The sequence below is a fragment of the Panthera uncia genome, chromosome C2, assembly GCF_023721935.1.
Source record: "Panthera uncia isolate 11264 chromosome C2, Puncia_PCG_1.0, whole genome shotgun sequence".
NCBI lineage: Eukaryota > Metazoa > Chordata > Mammalia > Carnivora > Felidae > Panthera > Panthera uncia.
The window spans coordinates 110,431,431-110,450,711 of record NC_064810.1 but is presented as its reverse complement, the minus strand read 5'-3'; the positions used below and the strand labels follow the sequence as shown (position 1 = coordinate 110,450,711).

The following is a 19,281-nucleotide window of genomic DNA, read 5'->3' as shown; positions in this document are numbered from 1 at the left end:
TTATTTACATAGGATTAGCTTTATGGACATTTTCTTAAACTGTTGCAGTGAAATTAAAATCAGTTCTAGCTTATTGACTGTCTTGTAAGCCATTTCCTGAAAGATAAAATTATCTCATCGAGCAGATACAATACAGTGCAAAGAATATTTCTCAGATGGACTTCAAATGTCTTTTACAATCGTGATTTTAGAAATACAATGCTGAGAATGCTAGAAATGTTGGATGCCTTAGACACATGACCTTCATCATATTGAATGATTTTTACATAGCAAATGATTATCTTGTGACTGTCAGTAAAGAACTTTCATGCATACTTGCTCAGAAAAGATGCCAGACTATATTTTTTAAAAAGATTAGTAACAAAACGGAATTATGTGGTTATAAAATAAATTATGCTTTGTTATGAAGAAAGAAAATGTCATGTCAATGTGAGACTCATTAGAAGACTGCTGTTGGATATGTGCTTTGCAGCAGCGGAAAAGTGGTCTCTGCGTTTTGTCCAACCGTTACACGCTATTTTTCTCCCTGAAGTTATCACAGCCTGCCATTACCACAGTGAACCACCAGGTGGCACATGTTTCCTGATAAAACCAAATCTAGCTTTTCAGAAAGGCCGGTGGAAAATGAATTGGCACTAAAAATGGGATCGAGATCATCCATCAGAGAACATCTATACATGTTTTTCTTCTACTTTTGTTTTTTTGGCAATGTGCCAAGCAGGCAAATGAAACAAGAAGAAAGCTTGGACAATCTTTCACAGCACAGCTGCTACCCAAGTCAAACAGCCCAAGTCACTTTTCATTCTCCAGCAAACAAGTATGGATAGTGTCGTGGTACGTTACAAAAGGTACTGTTATTTTTAAATCTTTAAGTAGTTCCCCACTATACAGCTGAAAGTACTGATATTAGAGAGCCTTAGTAACTTGCCTCGGGGTTATAGGGCTAGTTCTCAAATTCCTATCTTTTTCACCACCTGGTATTCTTATCTAATACTTTATAAAAGCACTGATTCTTAAACTTGGGTGAATATGAAAATCATTTATGGAGTATAAAATGGGTCCCACCTCCCTGAATTTGACTAAATTGGTGTGGAGTGTGACCTAGGCATCAGGATTCTTAGTTTTCCAATGATTCTCATGCAGCCAAGTCCAAGAACAGTGCTCTCAATCTTGGCTCTGAAAAACAGTTCTCTCATCACCTGCATTTCCTGGCTTCACTTTTCAGAGATTCTGATTCACTAGATTTGGCCAGGGATCTGGGAACCCAGTGAGTAACAAAAGTCCCAGGTGACTGTAGCTCCTAAGTAACACAGTTTGAGAACCAGTCTCAAATTTTAGCAGGCACTAAAATCACCTGGAAGGCTTTTAAGAACACAGATTGCTTGTTAAAACACAGACTCAGTTTCTGATTTGCCACGTTCTTAGGCAATGCTAATGCTACTGGCAGGGGGACCGCGTCCTTTGAGAACCATTGATTTTTAGAGTGACCTTGTCCTGCCCCCAAATCTGGATGCAGCTGCAAGTTGTAATATAGAAGAAGAGACGATAGCGGTTTCTTTTGGTAAACTGGTTTTTTTAAGAGACAAAATTGACTTTTGAAAGTAGAAGTGGTCCCCGTGTAAAAGAAATAGAATTCTTTATGAAGATTAATAATGTACAAGCAAGTGTCTGTATTGTTTCTAAAGCAATGCTTCTCAGCCTTTATTGAGCATGTGATGCATCTGGGTATCTTTTTAAAGTGCAGATTCTGATTCAGCAGGTCTGGGGTGAGACCAGATGCTCAGCCTTGTAACAAGCTCTTAGGTCATGAGGAGGGAGGTTCTGAAGAAGAGGAAACCATTCTGTGCTGAAACAAGTCATATATGTTGAAAGTACTGGAGACAGACTGGTAGTGCTCTGAATCAAAACTGTTTTTGAAAACCCAGAAGAGGCTTTTTGGTTCAGGTGAAAAGTAGGCTTTAAGAAAGTGAAAGCGTTTTGCTTTTTTTGGTCATGATGAAGGAGTCGCAGATAAGCACAGCTATGATGAAAGTTTTCTCCTTTTTAGACTCTAAAGTTTAACCTTCTAAAACTAAGAAGTGGAAACAGTAAGGACTTCATTTTTCTTTTTGCAATAAATTGCCCCTTTTGTTTCAGTTGACATATCTAAAGCATCTAAGTAAAGAGTATCCTTGCCTTTTTGAGATTAGTTGCAAAATAATAATTGAGGTGTTTAGTTAGCAAACAAGTTGAATTTCATTATAAAAGAAAAAAATGCCAGTACCTCTAGTGGGCCCATGGTAGCATCTGTGATCTTTATACACTCAGTTGCCTCTGCCACAATATGAACAATCTGTGTTCCATAAATACTCCCCCAAAACCAAATATAAATAACGTACTTAATTTCCTTGCTGTTTACCTCTGAAGGAGGTAGATACCTGGTCAAGATTTATTTTGAGGTACTACTAATGTGTTTTTAGAACACTCTCCAGACTAACTTTCAGTTAATTTTTTAAGACTTTCCTTAAATCTTTTAGTGCCCCTGGATAAGATTTCCATTTTTCCAAAATTGACTTAACATCCAATAAGTGTTTTAGATCTTTTCCTTAATAACCTAAATTTTGAACTTTAGCTGTTATTCCCATCAGGAATGTAATACCTTCTTGCATTGTGCTTTCTGCACGAGTGGTGGAAACTGTATTCAAGATTACACAGAAAGTTGATTGCATTACAAAATTCCCCCCTCCCTCTTTTTGGATAGAGAAATTACAAATACTTTTACATAGTTACCATCTTAAAGCTGTCCCAAGTATGAAAGCAAATGAGATTGTTAATCTGCTTTTAACTATGTGAATTCAGTAAGAATTGAATAGCTAGCTGGCCCTTAGACTTAAACATGTAAGAAGCTTGATTTTTATATATTATTTTATATTAACCTCAAAAGGATTAGCTCTCTTCTGAAAGAGTTACTTGTATGTCCAGTCTATGAGCTCTCTAAATCTGCTGCTGGCTTCACCGTATTGCTTTTTCCATTTCAGAAACTGTACAGAAGATCATCTCAACACAAAGGTATGGTTTACCTGTGCCACTGGTCGACAACAGCTTTGGATGGTAGCCTCCAGATTATTCTGGGTTTGGGCTCCCCAATGGCTGAGCAGTTCAGTAGTAATTTGTCCCCAAAATTCACCTCAGTCCACTTCTGGGATGCAAATTCTATCCTGGGCATGGTTTCTCGCTCTTCCACTGTAAGAATTACCACTCTTCTCTCAGAGCCAGTGGTGCTGGTAGCGATGCATTCATAAGTGCCCCTGTCTGAAGAGGCTACATTTCTTATATACAGAGTCCCATTTGAAAATAGTAACAACTTGGAACTTATAAACTGCAGTGGTTTCACTTCAGTGCCATCAGAGAGGACCCAGTGAACACTGGGCTGAGGAGTCCCTTTGACAGTACAGGGCAATTTCAAACTTTCACCCCAAGTCCCTACAATGATTTGCCTCTTTTGCTCCAGAATAACAGGTGGGGCTGCAATGACTTGTATTTTGACCAGCAGTGAATCCTGGCCAGCTGAATTGCTGGCCATGCACTTGTAAAAGCCCCGGTCATAAATGCTGAGATTGTGGATGACCAACGTTCCATCAGATGTCACCAGGGCCTGCCTGTTCCCCTTAGATGATTCTGAGACCACTGTTTGGTTTGCGAGAATCCAGGAGATTGTAGGACTTGGTCTACCTTCAGCTCTGCACTTCAGTTCCACGCTGTTTCCGGAATGAACTGTGATCTCTTTGGTACGTCTATCCAGGATCCTGGGGGGATAGGAAACCACGGACAAGGTGACATGGAGGCGATCAGTGCCAAGCGGATTGGATGCTGAGCACAGGTACTGTCCACGGTCCTGAATGTCCACACTCTGTATGGACAGGGTGCCATTAGGTAGCACCTGGAATCTGCTATTCTGTTTCCCTTTAGCCATATCAAATCCTGATAAGAAAAAAGAAATTTATAGTCATAGGTCGTCAAAGTTTAAATAGAAATCAAATTCTTCAAGGGGAAGTCTCAAGAGGAAAGCTTTGGGAGGGGCTGTTAGGCTAATGAGAACAAATATATTTAAAATTAAAATTAGGCCACTTAGTGTTAAGATTGATAAAATTGTTCCTGGAAGTTTATTTCCATAATTTTAAAAGTCACATGGTTCAACACAATGAAAAAGAGAAGGCTCTCTTTCACATCACATTTCTTTGTATCTGCCTTCAAAACATTTCAAGCTTTTCTTAATTAACATGTTAAAACATATTAACCTTCTAATGAGCAAAAAACTTTATGCAGCAAATGTCAAATGAGGATATTAATCATTTCTGTATGTTGGAGAGATTTGAAACTGGTGTTCTTTGTATGTGTAACCCTGAAACATAACACAGTCTTTTCCTTGTTCCATGACTAAAGAAGACAAAGTGTAAACAAACAGTTCCAAATACCTGATGGCACTCTGGTCCAGTGGATGGTAGGCAGGGGATTTCCAACAGCCTCACAAGGGAGAAAAGCATCTGAGTTAGCTGGAACAGTAAAACTTGCTGCCTTTCCTCCAACTATTCTGGGTCTTTCAAATGTATTCCTAAACAAAGAATCAAAGGGAAGGAGTTCAGAAGTTGCTGTTTTTTGAACTGGTGTCTTATCAAAGCCATTTTTCTTTGCAGTCTTCTGAATATCCCAATTTGATGCATGAGTGGTATCCTCTGGCAAGCCTGGAGTGGGCATAATATCCACTACTGGCTTTTTGCCTTTTTCAGCAATTTCTGGGTCTGACTTGTGCCAGAAATGGTTTTCTGACCAGGGAAAGGAAGTCAGTTTAGAATTTTGTGATTTAACTGTTACTAGTGCTGGCTTGGAAGTAGAATGAAATAGATTGGAGTAGATAAAGTGGGTGGTTCCAATCGTGACCTTGGCATTTAGGTGAGCTTCGGGAGATGCTGCAACCTCTGTTGCTAATTGCTGTGGATTATCATTATGCCTAGAGTGTTCAAGTGGCTTGACCATTGTATTTGTCATCATCCTAAAAACGGGAGTTGCCATGTTGTCTGTGACTGTACTTTGATTATTCAAGGGATGGGAGGTGGGAATTGGCACTGGAACAGCACTGCTACTCAGGAATTGTGGCACGGTTGAGTGTCTAAGGATTGTGTTCCTAGTTGCGTTCTGGTATGGTTTGCTGGGCAAAGTGATTTCAGAAACAATTCTGCTCTTCAAAGTCTGAGTACTCTCTTGGGACAGTTCTTCAATTATATCTGTCAGAGTAAGTGTTCTTGGATAAAGACCAATTGTGCTTGAAATTTCTTTTGTGTTTTCCAATGGAGAATGAGTGAAAGCAAAGACACTGGGCTTGGTTGAAGTTTCAGCTGCAGTTAGATCAGGAGGTATCATAGTAGTAGATGCATTGAGACCAGAGCTCTGACTGAGAGCGTAGAGTGTTTCCTTCCTGTTGTTCTGAGGCTCCTTTTCTCTTTGCACTTTTTGTGTCCTGGGTCTGGCTATTTGGGTTTTACTGATAATGACTGATGCAGGGTCAGTAGGAGAAATTGTTAGCCTGGCTGTCTGCATTGATATGAAATTGGTACTTGATTCTTTGCTTGAGACATCAGGAGGTATAGGATAAACTGATGGAAAGGGAAGCTTCTTCATTGTTGGAAGACTTAAAGGACTGTGTGTTTTGGTGGTATTTTGGTGAGTTGTAGCTGATGTTATAGATGGAATTTGCATCACATTTGCTGAGAGTTCTGTGAAACGGAAAGGAAAAACTTTATCTGTGGGTAAAGCAGGAGATGTTTTAGGAAACACTGTGGCTGTGCTTTTTGGTGAACTAAATTGATGCTGATTCTTTAACCTCTCTTTTTGGACATGGTTATTTACAAAGATCTGATGCCAGGGAATTTTCCTTCTTAAAAATCTTGTAATGGCTGTAGTAGTAGACATAGATGACTTGGTGGTGGGATCTGGGAGTGGTGAAATAATCATTGAATCTCTTTTAACTTCAATGTTATTAGACACACTTGGGTAACCATTATTTGTTATATGAGTTTTTTCCAAAGATAAGGATTTCGGGGCAGGAGTCATAACTGGCCCAGTTGGAGTCACTCGGATACTTTCAGCCCTGAAATATTTTATTGTGGGTGTTGTTCTCTCAATATCTACATTTGGCTTGTTCTCAAAAGATGGATTGTGGATTAGAGTTGTAGACTCTTCTGCTGTGACTTGGGCAGTTTCAGCTTTGGTGAGCAGGAGGGGGGAAGAACTTGCAAAGGACAGTGCTGCTGCAGTAGTGGTGAGCCTTTCTCTGGGAGAACAGGATGGGCACAGCACATCAAGCTCTGTGGCTGAAAATGCAGCGGTGCTTTCTTCAGAAGCACCTCTGAGTGTAGGTCTCACAAAGCCATATCTATGCTTTCGAAGAATTGGAGTTCTATACGGGCTGATAATTCGACCCCTACCCCAAATTTTCCTCCGTCTTCCAAAGCGCCTGGATGTTGGTGGGATGTTAGTTGTAATATTTCTTGGAATCTGTAACTGAGAATGAGTAGCAGTGTATGTGCCCGAAGGTAGCTTTGAGGTGCTAAGCTTTTGAGTAATATGTGGATAGAAGTGATTGTTCCTAGGTTCACTGACTCCTGTTACAGATGTCTGATGACTATTCGTGGCATTTACAGACCCTAAGAATATATCAGCTTTGCTGTTAGTACCACTCAGCATTTTGATATTGACATCTTTGGTCCCAGCCCCTGCTGCTTTTGGGAGCACACTTTGTAAATACTCTTTTTTCTTCCCAATGTTGTCAGCTTCCTGAAATTGTGTTGCTTCAGGTGGTAGAGGAAAGATCGTGGATAAATTTTTGTTGGTTGTGCTTTGTATTTTGCTTGATATGGTTGGGTTTATATTCTTTGACATGGCTGTAGTTTTAGTAGTAGGAAATAGTTTGAAATCTATTGGTTTGTCAGGTGGTAGTATCTGTGGGCCCACAATTGGAGAGACTTCAGTGCTGGCAGTTAGACTTGTCACAATACTATCATGTATTTTTCTGGAATCGGCAGTCAATGTCCTTGCCAGAACACTAGGAGCCTTAGTTGCCAGGACCATAGATTCCTCATCTGGAGGGAGCATGCCTGAAGAGTCTACTTCTTCACCAGGTATTTTCAGGAATTGGGTGACCACTGGAGGTGGCCTTGCCGTTGTATTTTCTTGCTTCTCTTGCATAGTATTCTTTTTAGCTTTCTCCAAAAGTGCTGCCCAGTGTTGTGGGTCAATTCTCCGAGAAGAGGGAGAGAAGGGCCTCCTATAGTCTCTAAAATGTCGATTTAGTGAATCTCCTCGCCGACGGTGTATTAACCCACGATAGTTGTGATTTTTACCTGTGCTGAAGACTTCTTTTCCAGCCTCAGCTCCCATTGGGGCAGATGTAGGGAGTTGCGCAGCTGGTGGGTCCTTAAGATGAGCAATGGGATTCGGCTCATCAAATCCAGATCCATCTGTTTCTACATTATGCTCCACTGGCCTTTGCCCTTTTGTTTTGACTGAAACTTGGTTAATCAAAAAGTCGACCCCTGATGGGTTGGCTGCTACACAACAATAATGACCCTGGTTTTTTTGGGTGACCTGTAATATTCTTAGTGTGCCATTGTTAAGAATTTGCTTGTCTCCTGAGGACTGATAGAGCATAGTGTTTCCTGGAAGAACCCAGCTAACAGAGGCATCTGGAATACCAGAAGAATGGCATGGAAGGTCAAGTGTTTCACCAATGAAAACTGTATAATGAGCCCCATTTTCATGATAGGTCTCTGTGTAGGGCTCCACCACCGTAATTCTATATGTGAGAATATCTGCATCATCATAATTGGTGCTTATGCAGTGGTATATGCCTGTATCAAAACTATCGGCCATCTGGAGTTCTAGTTTTCCACTTTTGTCTATTAGGATTCGTCCATCCTCACTAACATAAGGGGCTCTCACTTTACTCCCATCAGCCAAAAGCCACTCCAAATGTGGGGTGGGGTCCCCTTGGCCTTGGCAGTCTAGGCCAATGGTCCCACCAACCAAAATGGTGTGTTCCAGCTTAGTATTGTTATCTCTGGAAATCATGGTCCATTTGTGTTTCACTGGCCTTATTTCTGCCTTTGGTAAAGTGACTTGAACATCACTGGAGTACTGGATGTGCAAGGTACTGAGTGTGGTGGCAGTTCTATTTAGCTGCAAGGAAATTTGGTCTTGCATTAACCAAGAGGGATCTGCTTTGAGACCAGCCTCTATGTCAGTAAAGATGTCTTCAGGTTTAGGAGCCACCTGTTTATATTTGTAGCAGCATTGTGGTGTTTCAGTGAGCCAGTGGCTCCTTTTTAGAATCAGAGGAGAATCACTGTACAAAGCCAGAACTTGCCATACTGGCTGAATGTGATTGTAATCTACGTGACACACCAGAAATGTTGAAAACGATGTATTTAGCATGATATAGTCATTTTCTTCAGCGAATACAACAGATGATGTCTTTGAGGGCTTTTGGATACTGCAGACCATGTTAGCTTCATTTCCAAACTGGTCTGTCATATTCAAAGTGAGGGAGCCAAAGGGTGCCATGAAATCTTGGGGAGAGATGGACACAGGATTGCTGTCTTCCAGAATACTCAGGTTCTTTAATTTCAGGGATGGGTCGATGGTTGGCTTGGCACACAGGAAAGCTGCAGCTGGGACCATAGCTAAGGGCTTGCCCCTAGAGGTCCTGGGGTTCATGCAAAGTGGACACTGCTGAGGACTGGAGGGACTTCTGTCTTTTTTGCATTTTATTATATCTAGGAGAAATGACAATTGAGTTATTGCCAGCTGTGGCCTATTTATGAATTAACATTTGAACATTTAAAAAAAAGCTTTTGCTAAAATTTGAAAGAACAATTTGGAAGTTTTAGTGTTTAATAGAAAGCTTCCTACTTTTTTGTCTTTGGGTTGATTTCTAAAAAAAGATATTGTCTATATACCTTTGCACAATATTATATCCATAGTCATAAGGATTTTTGTCTGTCTTGCTGATTGCTTTATTTACCATGCTTAGAGAGTTCCTGATATATATTTGGTACTCAGACAATACTACCTAAAAGAATAATTTCCTTATCTAGGGAAGCAAAATAATATGCTTATGTTTCTCACTTTTTACTAACAGGAGTTCAGTTCTATTTGCTCATCATAATGTTTTAAGAGTCAAGAACGTCACTGTCCTTTAAAAGATAACCTGTTTATCTAATGTTTTACTAAACATTTAAAGAGGAGTTAGTACCTGTTCCTCTCAAACTATTCCAAAATATAGATGAGGAAGGAAAGCTTGCAAACACATTCTAGGAGGCAAGCATTACCCTGATCCCAAAACCAGACAGCACAAAACAAGAAAGTTACAGGCTAACATCCTTGATGAATATACATGTAAAAATCTTCAACAAAATATTAGCAAACTGCATATAGCACTACATTAAAACAAATCAAAACCACAATGAGGTACCAGCTCACACCTGTCAGAATGGCTAAAATTAAATCAGGAAACACCAGATGTTAGCAAGGATGTGGAGAAAGAGGAATCCTCTTTGCACTGCTGGTGGAAATGCACACTGGTACAGCTACTCTGGAAAAAAGTGTGGAGTTTCCTCAAAAAATTAAAAATAGAACTACCCTATGACCCAGCAATTACAGTACTAGGTACTTATACAAAGGATACAAAAATGCTGATTCGAGGGGGAACATGCACCCCAATGTTTATAGTAGCACTATCAACAGTAGCCAAATTATGGAAAGAGCCCAAATGTCCATTGACTGATGAAGGATAAAGAAGACGTGGTGTGTGTGTGTGTGTGTGTGATGGAATTGGCCATCAAAAAGATTACTTGGCCATCAAAAAGAATGAAATCTTGCCATTTGCAACAATGTGGATGGAACTAGAATGTATTATGCTAAGTGAAATAAGTTGGTCAGAGAAAGACAAATACCATATGATTTCACTCATGTGGAATTTAATAAACACAACAGATGAACATAGAAGAAGGGAAGGAAAAATAAGATAAAAACAGAGAGGGAGGCAAACCATAAGAGACTCTTAAATACACGGAAAAAACTGAGGGTTGCTGGAGGGGATTTGAATGGAGGGATGTGCTCAATGGCTGATGGGCATTAAAAAGGGCACTTGTTGGGATGAGCACTGGGTGTTATATCTAAGTGCTGAATGACTAAATTCTACTCCCGAAACCATTATTACACTATATGTTAACTAACTTGGATTTATATAAAATTAAAAAACAACAACTAAAAGAACCATTCGCCGTGATCAAATGGGATTTATTCTGGGGACACAAGGATGATTCAATAGTCACAAATCAACCAATGTGATAAACTACATCAGCAAAACAAAGATTAAAATCATATCATCTCAATAAATAAATAGAAAACATTTGACAGAATTATCTGTTCATGATAAAAACTATCAACAAAGTGGGTGTAAAGGAAACCTACCTCAACAGAATAAATGCCAAATATGACAAATCCACAGCTAACATCATCCTTAATGACCGCTTTTCCTCTAAGATCAGGGACAAGACAAGGATGTCTACTCTCACTGCTTTTATTCAACACAGTCCTCTTTGGAACTCCTACTTGCAGCAGTCAGACAAGATAAAGAAATAAAAGGCATCCAGATTGATGTGGAAGAACCAAAAGTGTCACTGTTTGCAGATGACACTCTATGTCAGATATCTTAGTACACCAAAAAACTATGAAAACTGATCAATGAATTTAGTGCAGTCACAGGATACAAATCTAACATACAGAAATCAATTCCATTTCTATATACTAATAACGAAGTAGCAGAAATACAAATTAAGAAAACAATCTCACTTGCAATTGCCCCCTAGATAATAAAATACCTAGGAATAAACTTAACCAAGCAGGTGAAAGACCTGTACTCTGAAAACTATAAAACATTGATGAAAGAAACTGAAGGCAACATAAAAAAATATAAAGATATTTCATGCTCATGGATTGGAACAATTAATATTAAAATGTCTGTACTAACCAAAGCCATCTACAGATTCAATATAATCCCTAACAAAATACCCATATTTTTCACAAAATTAGAACTTCTACTACTACAATTGTAGGGCACCACAAAGACCCCAAACAGCCAAAGCAATCTTGAGAAAGATGAACAAATGACACCTGCCAACAAGTGTTGGTGAATATGTGGAGAAAAGGAACACTCATGTGCTGTTGGTGGGAATGCAAACTGGTGCGGCCACTGTGGAAAACAGTAGGGATGTTCCTCAAAAAATTAAAAATAGAATTGCCATGTGACCCAACAATTCCACTACTGGGTGTTTACCCAAAGAATAAAAAAATACTAATTCAAAAAACTCCATACGCACCTATGCTTATTGCAGCATTATTTACAATAGCCAAGATTTGGAAGTAACCTAAGTGTCTATCAATACAGGAATGGGTAAGGAAGATGTGGGATGTGTATACAATGGAATATTAGCCACCAAAAAAGGATGAGATTGTGCCATTTGTGACAACATGGACTCCAAACCCTTCAGTTTGTACTCCAGCATGACAGGTGATGCTACATACATTTGGCTCAGCGACTTCAGTGAATTGTACAATCTAAACCGATGCAGAGGAAGTAGCTGGCAAGCCTGACAACCTTTGAGCACTCATAAGAGGCTCTTCTCAGTCACCTACTTACCAACCAGCTATGACCCTTAATCTACTTACCAGTACCCTGGGCTCAAACCCCACTGTAGCAAAAAACACAGCAGACTTCTGGTTTAATTAAACCTGATCACAGAATTATGCTCACATCTTGGAAGCTTATTATTGCTAGCACCTGGGCCAGAGTTAGCAGGCCCTGGGCATCAGGTATTTTACTTCAGATGTAGATCTTATCCTGTCACTTGGTTCCCTCAATCGCAATAAGTTTCAGTGACACAGAAATGCTTTTCATTCCTCAACCCTGACATGCCTTACTAGGCTCTGGCAAATGCTGGTCCTTCCACTTCCCATCACTTTCTGTCTGACATTCCCTCTTGCATCAATGTCTAACATGTCCTTCACGACCCAGCCACAGAACCACTTTTGGGTGGGCTTCCTGCTTTATGCTGTTCTTGTACCTTCCACTTATATCCTACTCCTCATCTGCCCACTATTGGAATGAACTTGTCTAGTTTTCTGCCTTCCCACAAGACTGTAAGCTCCATACTTGTTTATCTGTATGCCCCCAGCCTTAACCAGTGGATGCTCAGAAAAGATTGGAGGGAAGGATGAAGGTAGGCAGGCTGGCCTAATTCTAAGGTCATATTTCTTCCACATTTTAACTTGTAAATTGAAATGTGTCTTAAAATTAAAGGTGTTTTACAGTAGTAACTGACCTGCTGGCAGTCTTGATATGGGAACCACTACCACCCACTGACCAGTGTCTTAGCTACTTATATTGTTTTCTCTTTAACTGAGTTACAAGCACTGTTGGTACTACATATAGTGTCACTTAAAATGTTTGTATTAAGATTATACTATGCTTTTGAATCACCTGGGTGGCTCAGTTGGCTGAGCATCCAACTCTTGATTTCAGCTGAGGTCATGATCCCAGGGTTGTGGGATTTTAAGATTTTCTGTCTCCTTCCCTCCCCCCCCCCCCCCCCCCGCTCATGCTTGCTCACATTTTCTCTAAAATAAAAATAATAAAAAAGAAAACCACAACTTAAAAATACTACACTATGCTTTAGCACTAAAACAAGATGTTATTAGGCCTGAAAACAGAGAAGCTGGACAAAAATTTGATCTTTGTAAAACAAATGTTTATCAAAGAAATAGCCACAAACCCTTATTTTATAAAGAAGCAACATGAAGAGCTTTGTGGAACCTAAGAAGGGAAGATACCCACAAATAGATAAAGCTGCGTTACACTGGACTACTGAGATATGTGTAAAAGGAGGATCTATCACATGCTAAGTAAAGCAACTGAAGACATGAGAACCTATGTCCAAGAATCTCTCAGAATAGATCAAAAAATGTCAAAGCAAAAGCTGATGTGACTAATTCATAAATCTTACAGAGTTATCATTAAGGCATCTCAGTTAAAAGGAGAACACTTTATTTAGACATGACTGAAAGATGTTAGCGCTAATGGGTTTGGCTAATCATATATGTCTGTGTGTGTGTGTGTGTGTGTACAATTTGGGGATATATTAAGATCATAGGTAGGTGGTGGACTCGTTTGTATTCACCTTTAAAATAGTTAATTAATCGAAGCTTAGTTTAACAAAAATTGAGTACCTACTATGTTGTAGGCACTTTCTAGGGGCAAGGGATAAATAAATCAGACATAGGAAAGGTAAAAGACATTTAATACTAATCAATATAATGTTTTCCATTCAGGAATAGAATTGTGGACCAAGTGGTGAAATGATCACAGTTGGCCCTTGAAATGCCTGGGTCCACTTATATGTGAATTTTTTCAATACATAAACTGGAAAAATTTTTGGAGATTTGTGACCATTTGAGAAACCTTACAGATAAACCACATAGCCTAGAAATGTTGAAAACATTTTTTTTTTTTTTAGGTATGACATGAGTGCACAAAATATGCACAAATCTATTATAAAAAGTTAAAATGTATCAGAACTTATGAACACACTTAAAGACCATATATGGCACCGTTCACAGTTGAGAGAAATGTAAACAAACATAAAGGTACGGTATTAAATCATAACTGCATAAAATTAACTGTAGCCACTTTCTATTGCTATTGAGGTAAGCTCAAGTGTTACAAGAATCTTGTGATACTATTCATCTCTGGTGCATTTCATCTCTCCAGTAAATTGCATACTGCAGTAAAAACTGATTTCTCATGGTTCTCATCTATTTTTCATCATTGCAATACCATAATCCTTGAATAATACCAATGGACCCATACAAGGTGCCACTTGGGATGCTGGAAGTGCTCTCCAGAAGCAGAGAAAAGTTATGACTTTACAAGAACAAGTTAACTGCTTTGATATGAGGTTTGCGGCTGTGATTACCTGCCACTTTAACAGAAATCCAGCATAAGGAGCTTTGTAAAAAAAAAAAAAAAAAAAAGAAAGAAAAAGAAGAAGAAAAGAAAAGGAAATCCCTGAAGCTGTCACTGCAGCTACACCAGCAGGCATGAAAACCTTGCACTTTTTGCACCATGCCTTTTTGTCTTGTGTGGAAAATGCAGCTTTTATGTGGGTGTAGGACCGCTATAAGAAAGGCATATGTGGGGCGCCTGGGTGGCGCAGTCGGTTGGGCGTCCGACTTCGGCCAGGTCACGATCTCGCGGTCTGTGAGTTTGAGCCCTGCGTCGGGCTCTGGGCTGATGGCTCGGAGCCTGGAGCCTGTTTCCGATTCTGTGTCTCCCTCTCTCTCTGCCCCTCCCCCGTTCATGCTCTGTCTCTCTCTGTCCCAAAAATAAATAAAAAACGTTGAAAAAAAATTTTTAAAAAAAGAAAGGCATATGTGTAGACTCATTTATGATTCATGAGAAAGCAAAGCCATTATATGAAACCTGAAGGAGAAGGATCTAAATCTCAAGAACCTAATGCCAGCAAAGGATGGTTTGATAATTTCAGGAAGAGATTTGGGTTAAAATAGATCAAGAAAGCAGGAGAAGCAGTTTCTATCATCCAAGAGGGAGCAGATGAGTTTCTGGACAACATCACAAAAATTACTGAGGAGAAAGGATATCTGCCTGAGGAGGTTTTTAATGTAGATAAAAGTGCCCTATTCTGCAGGGAAAAAAAAAATGCCACAAAGGACATTTATTAGTAAGGAAGAGGACTTAAGGCAGGAAGAGATAGGCTAACTTTACTGTTTTATGAAAATGTGATTGGGTTCTTGATCAGGACTGCCCTTATTTGTAAAGCTACTAATCCCCCAGCCTTGAAGGGAAATGATAAACACCACCTGCCAATCTTTTGATTGTACAAGAAGGCCTGGATGATGAGAATATTTTTTTCCAAATTGTTTACATTGATTTTGTGTTCCTGAAGTCAGGAAGTACCTTGCCAGTATGGAACTGCTTTGTAAAGTTATTTTGATGTTGGACAATGCCCCTACCTACCCACAACCCTATGAGTTCAACACCGAAGGCATAAAAGTGGCTTCCTTGCCCCAGATACATTTCTAATTTAGGGAGTCATAAGAATCACTAAGGCTCATTATATGCAACATCCTATGGAAAGGATTATTCTATGGAAGAGAATCCTGAGAGGATATCATAAAAATCTAGAAGGATTACACCAGTGAAGATGCTATTGTTGTTACAGGAAAAGCCATGGAAGCCATTAAGTCTGAAACAGTAACTTCCTTTTGGAGAAAACCATGTCCAGATGATACGTATGATTTCAAAGGATTTACCACAGAAGCAATCAAGGAAATCATTAAAGAGACTGTAGATACAGCAAAAAAGGCAGGGGTTGGGGGAGCAGATTGAGGAGGTGGTGGTGAAGCGTTTCAAGATACAGATCTTAGACAAATCCAAGAGCTAAAAGGTACCACACCAGAGGAATTAACAATATAGGACTTGCTAGAGATTCATGCTTCCAAATCAGCATGTAATGATGAGGAAGGAGACACAGAAAAAGCCATGCCAGAAAACAAACTGACATTAGACAATGTGGCAGAATGGTTCCTGTTATTCAAGATTGGTTTTGACTTCCTTTATGACATGGACCTTTCTGTGATGGGGACACTGAAACTAAAGTAAATGATGGAAGAAAGATTGGTACTGTGTAGAAACATAAAAATAAAACAAGTCAGACAAATTACAATGTATTACTGTAAAGCTACACTGAGTGTACATGCCCTCCTGCCTCCTCTTTCACCTCCTCCAACTTCTTTCACAGCAAGGCCAATGTCTTCTCCTCGTCCTTTATTCAGGGTGAAGATGATGAAGACCTAATGATGATCCACTTCCACATAATAAACAGTAATTATCATGCTGTAAAGTTAATGAACTTAATGTATTGTGCATGTGTGTTTGTGTGAAAAGCCAATAACTACACAGTGAGAACTGTAGGAGATGTTTTTCTATCATTACTGCCTCAGTATTCATTATGTAGAACATCATGTGCAAGACATGCATGGAAGTAGACCGCATCTTCTAATATAGGCATACAGTCCTTGCCATACAGCATGCGTCTCTCTCGTAATTGGAGAAACGACATTATCAACCTGTTATTGTAGGTAAGTGTTTTTTTTTAAGATACAATGTTTCCAATATTGTATTATGAGGACTAATACTGTATGCCATAAAAATTTTATAATGATTCATTCATTGTGTATAGGGTAGGCTACCGTAAAGTGATTGCATCAATTTTAGTAGGCTACCATAATACAATCATATTGCTGTTTCATTATCAGTGCATTAATATAAAATAAAAATGAATTTCTTTTTGACATCTTTTCATTTTTGATGTCTGTATATAACATCTACAGTGTTTTGTATCCTGTAAGATGACATAGGTACTGACATAATTTATCTTGCAAACACATGAAGTAAATTTACAATACTGTAAATATATTTTCCTTATGATTGGTTCAGCAACCTTTTCTTTTCTCTAGCTTTATTATAGGATACAGTATAAAATGTACAAAATGAGATAATTCACCATTTGTGTTATTAGTAAGGCTTTCGGTCAACAGAAGGCTATTAGTGAAGTTTTTGGAAATTCAAAAGTTATACATGGATTTTCAGCTGTATTGGGGGTCCATACCCCTAACCCCCACATTTTCAATGGTCAACTATATTTGAATACAGATGGGATGAGTGGAGTAGCACCACGCTTCCCAGAAGGATGGAGTACTAAGCAGAGTTTGAAGGTTAGCTAGGAGCCCACCAGGCAGAAAAGGAAGGGAAGTGCTCCAGGCAGGAATGCAGCAGGGAAGAGGTACTAACACAGTGTAGATTATGTCTGGGATGGGAGAGGGGCTGAGGGTTGGAAAGGAAGGAAATGATGTTGAGGCTTAGGCTAGGAGTTACTGGGTAAGGAGCTGAGGCTTTGTTCTAGAGGCCAAGATCAGCACACTTTTTTATGTCAAGGGCCAGAAAGGAAAGATTTTGGGTTTGTGGACTATAGGTTTCTGACACTCTATTACATAGAGTGTAGTAATGGTTTCAGAACAGACATGCAGAATGAAACAGGACCACTTTCTTACACCACACACAATAACAAAATGGTTGAAAGACAAAATAGATGTAATACAGGAAACCATCAAAATCCTAGAGGAGAATACAGGCAGCACCTCTTTGACCTCGGCCATAGCAACTTTTGGCCAGACATGTCTCCAGAGGCAAGGGAGACAAAAGCAAAAATGAACTACCGGGACCTCATCAAAATAAAAAGCTTCTGCACAGCGAAGGAAACAACAAAATGAAAAGACAACGTACAGAATGGGAGAAGACATTTGCAAAGGACATCTCTGATAAAGGGTTAGTATCCAAAATTTATTAAGAACTTAGCAACCTCAACACCCAAACCAGTGCAGCCACTCTGGAAAACAGTGTGGAGGTTCCTCAAAAAATTAAAAATAGAACTAACTACCCTATGACCCAGCAATTGCATGACTAGGTGTTTATCCAAAGGATACAAAAATGATTTGAGGGGGCACATGCACCCAATTATTTATAGCAGTGCTATCAACAATAGCCAAATTATGAAGAGAGACCAAATGTCCATTGACTGATGAATGGATAAAGATGATGCGGTACGTATGTATGTATATGTATGTATATATACATGATGGTTTATTACTTGGCCATCAAAAAGAATGAAATCTTGCCATTTGCAACAATGTGGATGGAACTAGAATGTATTATGCTTGGTGAAATAAGTCAGTGAAAGACCAATATCCTATGATTTCACTCATATGTGGAATTTAAGAAACAAAATGGATGAACACAGAGGAAAGGAAGAAAAAAAGATAAAAACAGGGAGGCAGACCATAAGAGACTCTTAAACACAGAGAACAAACTGAGGGTTGCTGGAGGGGAGTTGAATGGGAGGATGGGGTAAATGGGTGATGGGCATTAAGAAGGGCACTTGGGATGAGTCCTGGGTGTTATATGTAAGTGATAAGCCCAAGTATATTTTAGAGAAAAGGTTTTGGCTTTTGAGTTTCTGCTTTTCTACTTTCTAGCTGTGTGACCTGGGTGGGTGGCAATAAAAATGATAAGCTTCATATTTATTGAGTGCTTGCTTTATGCCATACATTGTGCTAATAAGCACTTTGTGTTTTAATTATTCTTTCCAGTTATTCTTATCCCTATATTAGTTACAGGTGAGAAAGTTGAGACATAAATGGTCTAAATGACTAGCCGAAAACAGCCAAATTTTCCAAGTCTCAGTTTCTTCATCTGTAAATTGAGGATTATTGGAAGGATTAAAATACAAAGCATCTAGCACAATGTCAACCACAAATTCATAATGTTAACTTCCTGTTAGTTGTTATTCCTTCTTTCCCTTTGATGTATCTTTTATGCCGTGGTCCAATTTCCTTCCTTTGTAATCAAGGCAGAAGTAATTTTTTACTGACCCTGAGATCCTACAGAACTAAATTTTCAATGTAAGTATTTTAATGTTTTTCATTCATAGCTTTACTGTCTTTTTATGTGTTTAGCATGTTTCCCTAAAAGATTTGCTCATGTAAAGCAAAGGTGTTATCGACTGGCCTAAAGTTACTCACAATGTTCAGTTAATGTTTTCAGATTTACTTTTTAACTAACTGATCACACATACACACACATTATGGCAGCACCTTCAAACGTTTTCCACACTTCTCAAGTTTCTGACCTTGATCCCTTCCTAGGACCTTCCTCAGTCACCTTTCCTACAACTTCACAGAGGAGGAAAAGCCAGGAAATAGGAGCTTCCTTTGTCTTTTCTACTAGACTCAGGAATCCCCCTGCCTCTGTGCCCATCTAGTTCTCCTTTTTCCTACTCCTAAGGAAAACCCCGCCTCCTAGGTCTGGATCTCTTGCCCTTCAGTCTTCTAGGGGACTTCTTCAATGGATGATCTGCCTGTTCTGGTGTTGTCACCTTCCACCTTGAAAATACTCAAGTCTCTGATGCTTGAAGAGTCCTGTGTGATTGCACATTTCCATCAGGCTGCCTTCCTCCCTCCCTCCCCTCAGGTCAAACCTCTCCAAAGACTGATCCTTGCCTTCCACCTATCCCTCCGCATATAGTAATCTGGCTCCCATCACTCCTTCCAAAG

At 39.3% G+C, this 19,281-nt stretch overlaps 1 protein-coding gene and 1 long non-coding RNA gene across 2 annotated transcripts in view; one reads left to right on the top strand and one right to left on the bottom strand.

Moving 5' to 3' along the window:
* Positions 1-19,281, bottom strand: part of IGSF10 (immunoglobulin superfamily member 10) — a 71,975-nt gene that overhangs the window by 2,097 nt on the left and 50,597 nt on the right. The window contains exons 4-5 of the mRNA XM_049629689.1: positions 4,455-8,807; positions 3,060-3,960 (exon numbers count right to left, since the gene is read on the bottom strand). Coding sequence (XP_049485646.1) covers positions 3,060-3,960; positions 4,455-8,807 — 5,254 coding nt within the window. The remainder of the gene's footprint in view (positions 1-3,059; positions 3,961-4,454; positions 8,808-19,281) is intronic.
* On the top strand, positions 759-16,360 carry LOC125921931 (uncharacterized). The gene is made up of 4 exons (XR_007457536.1): positions 759-848; positions 3,018-3,048; positions 3,782-3,859; positions 15,946-16,360. It is a non-coding gene; the product is annotated as an uncharacterized LOC125921931 (long non-coding RNA).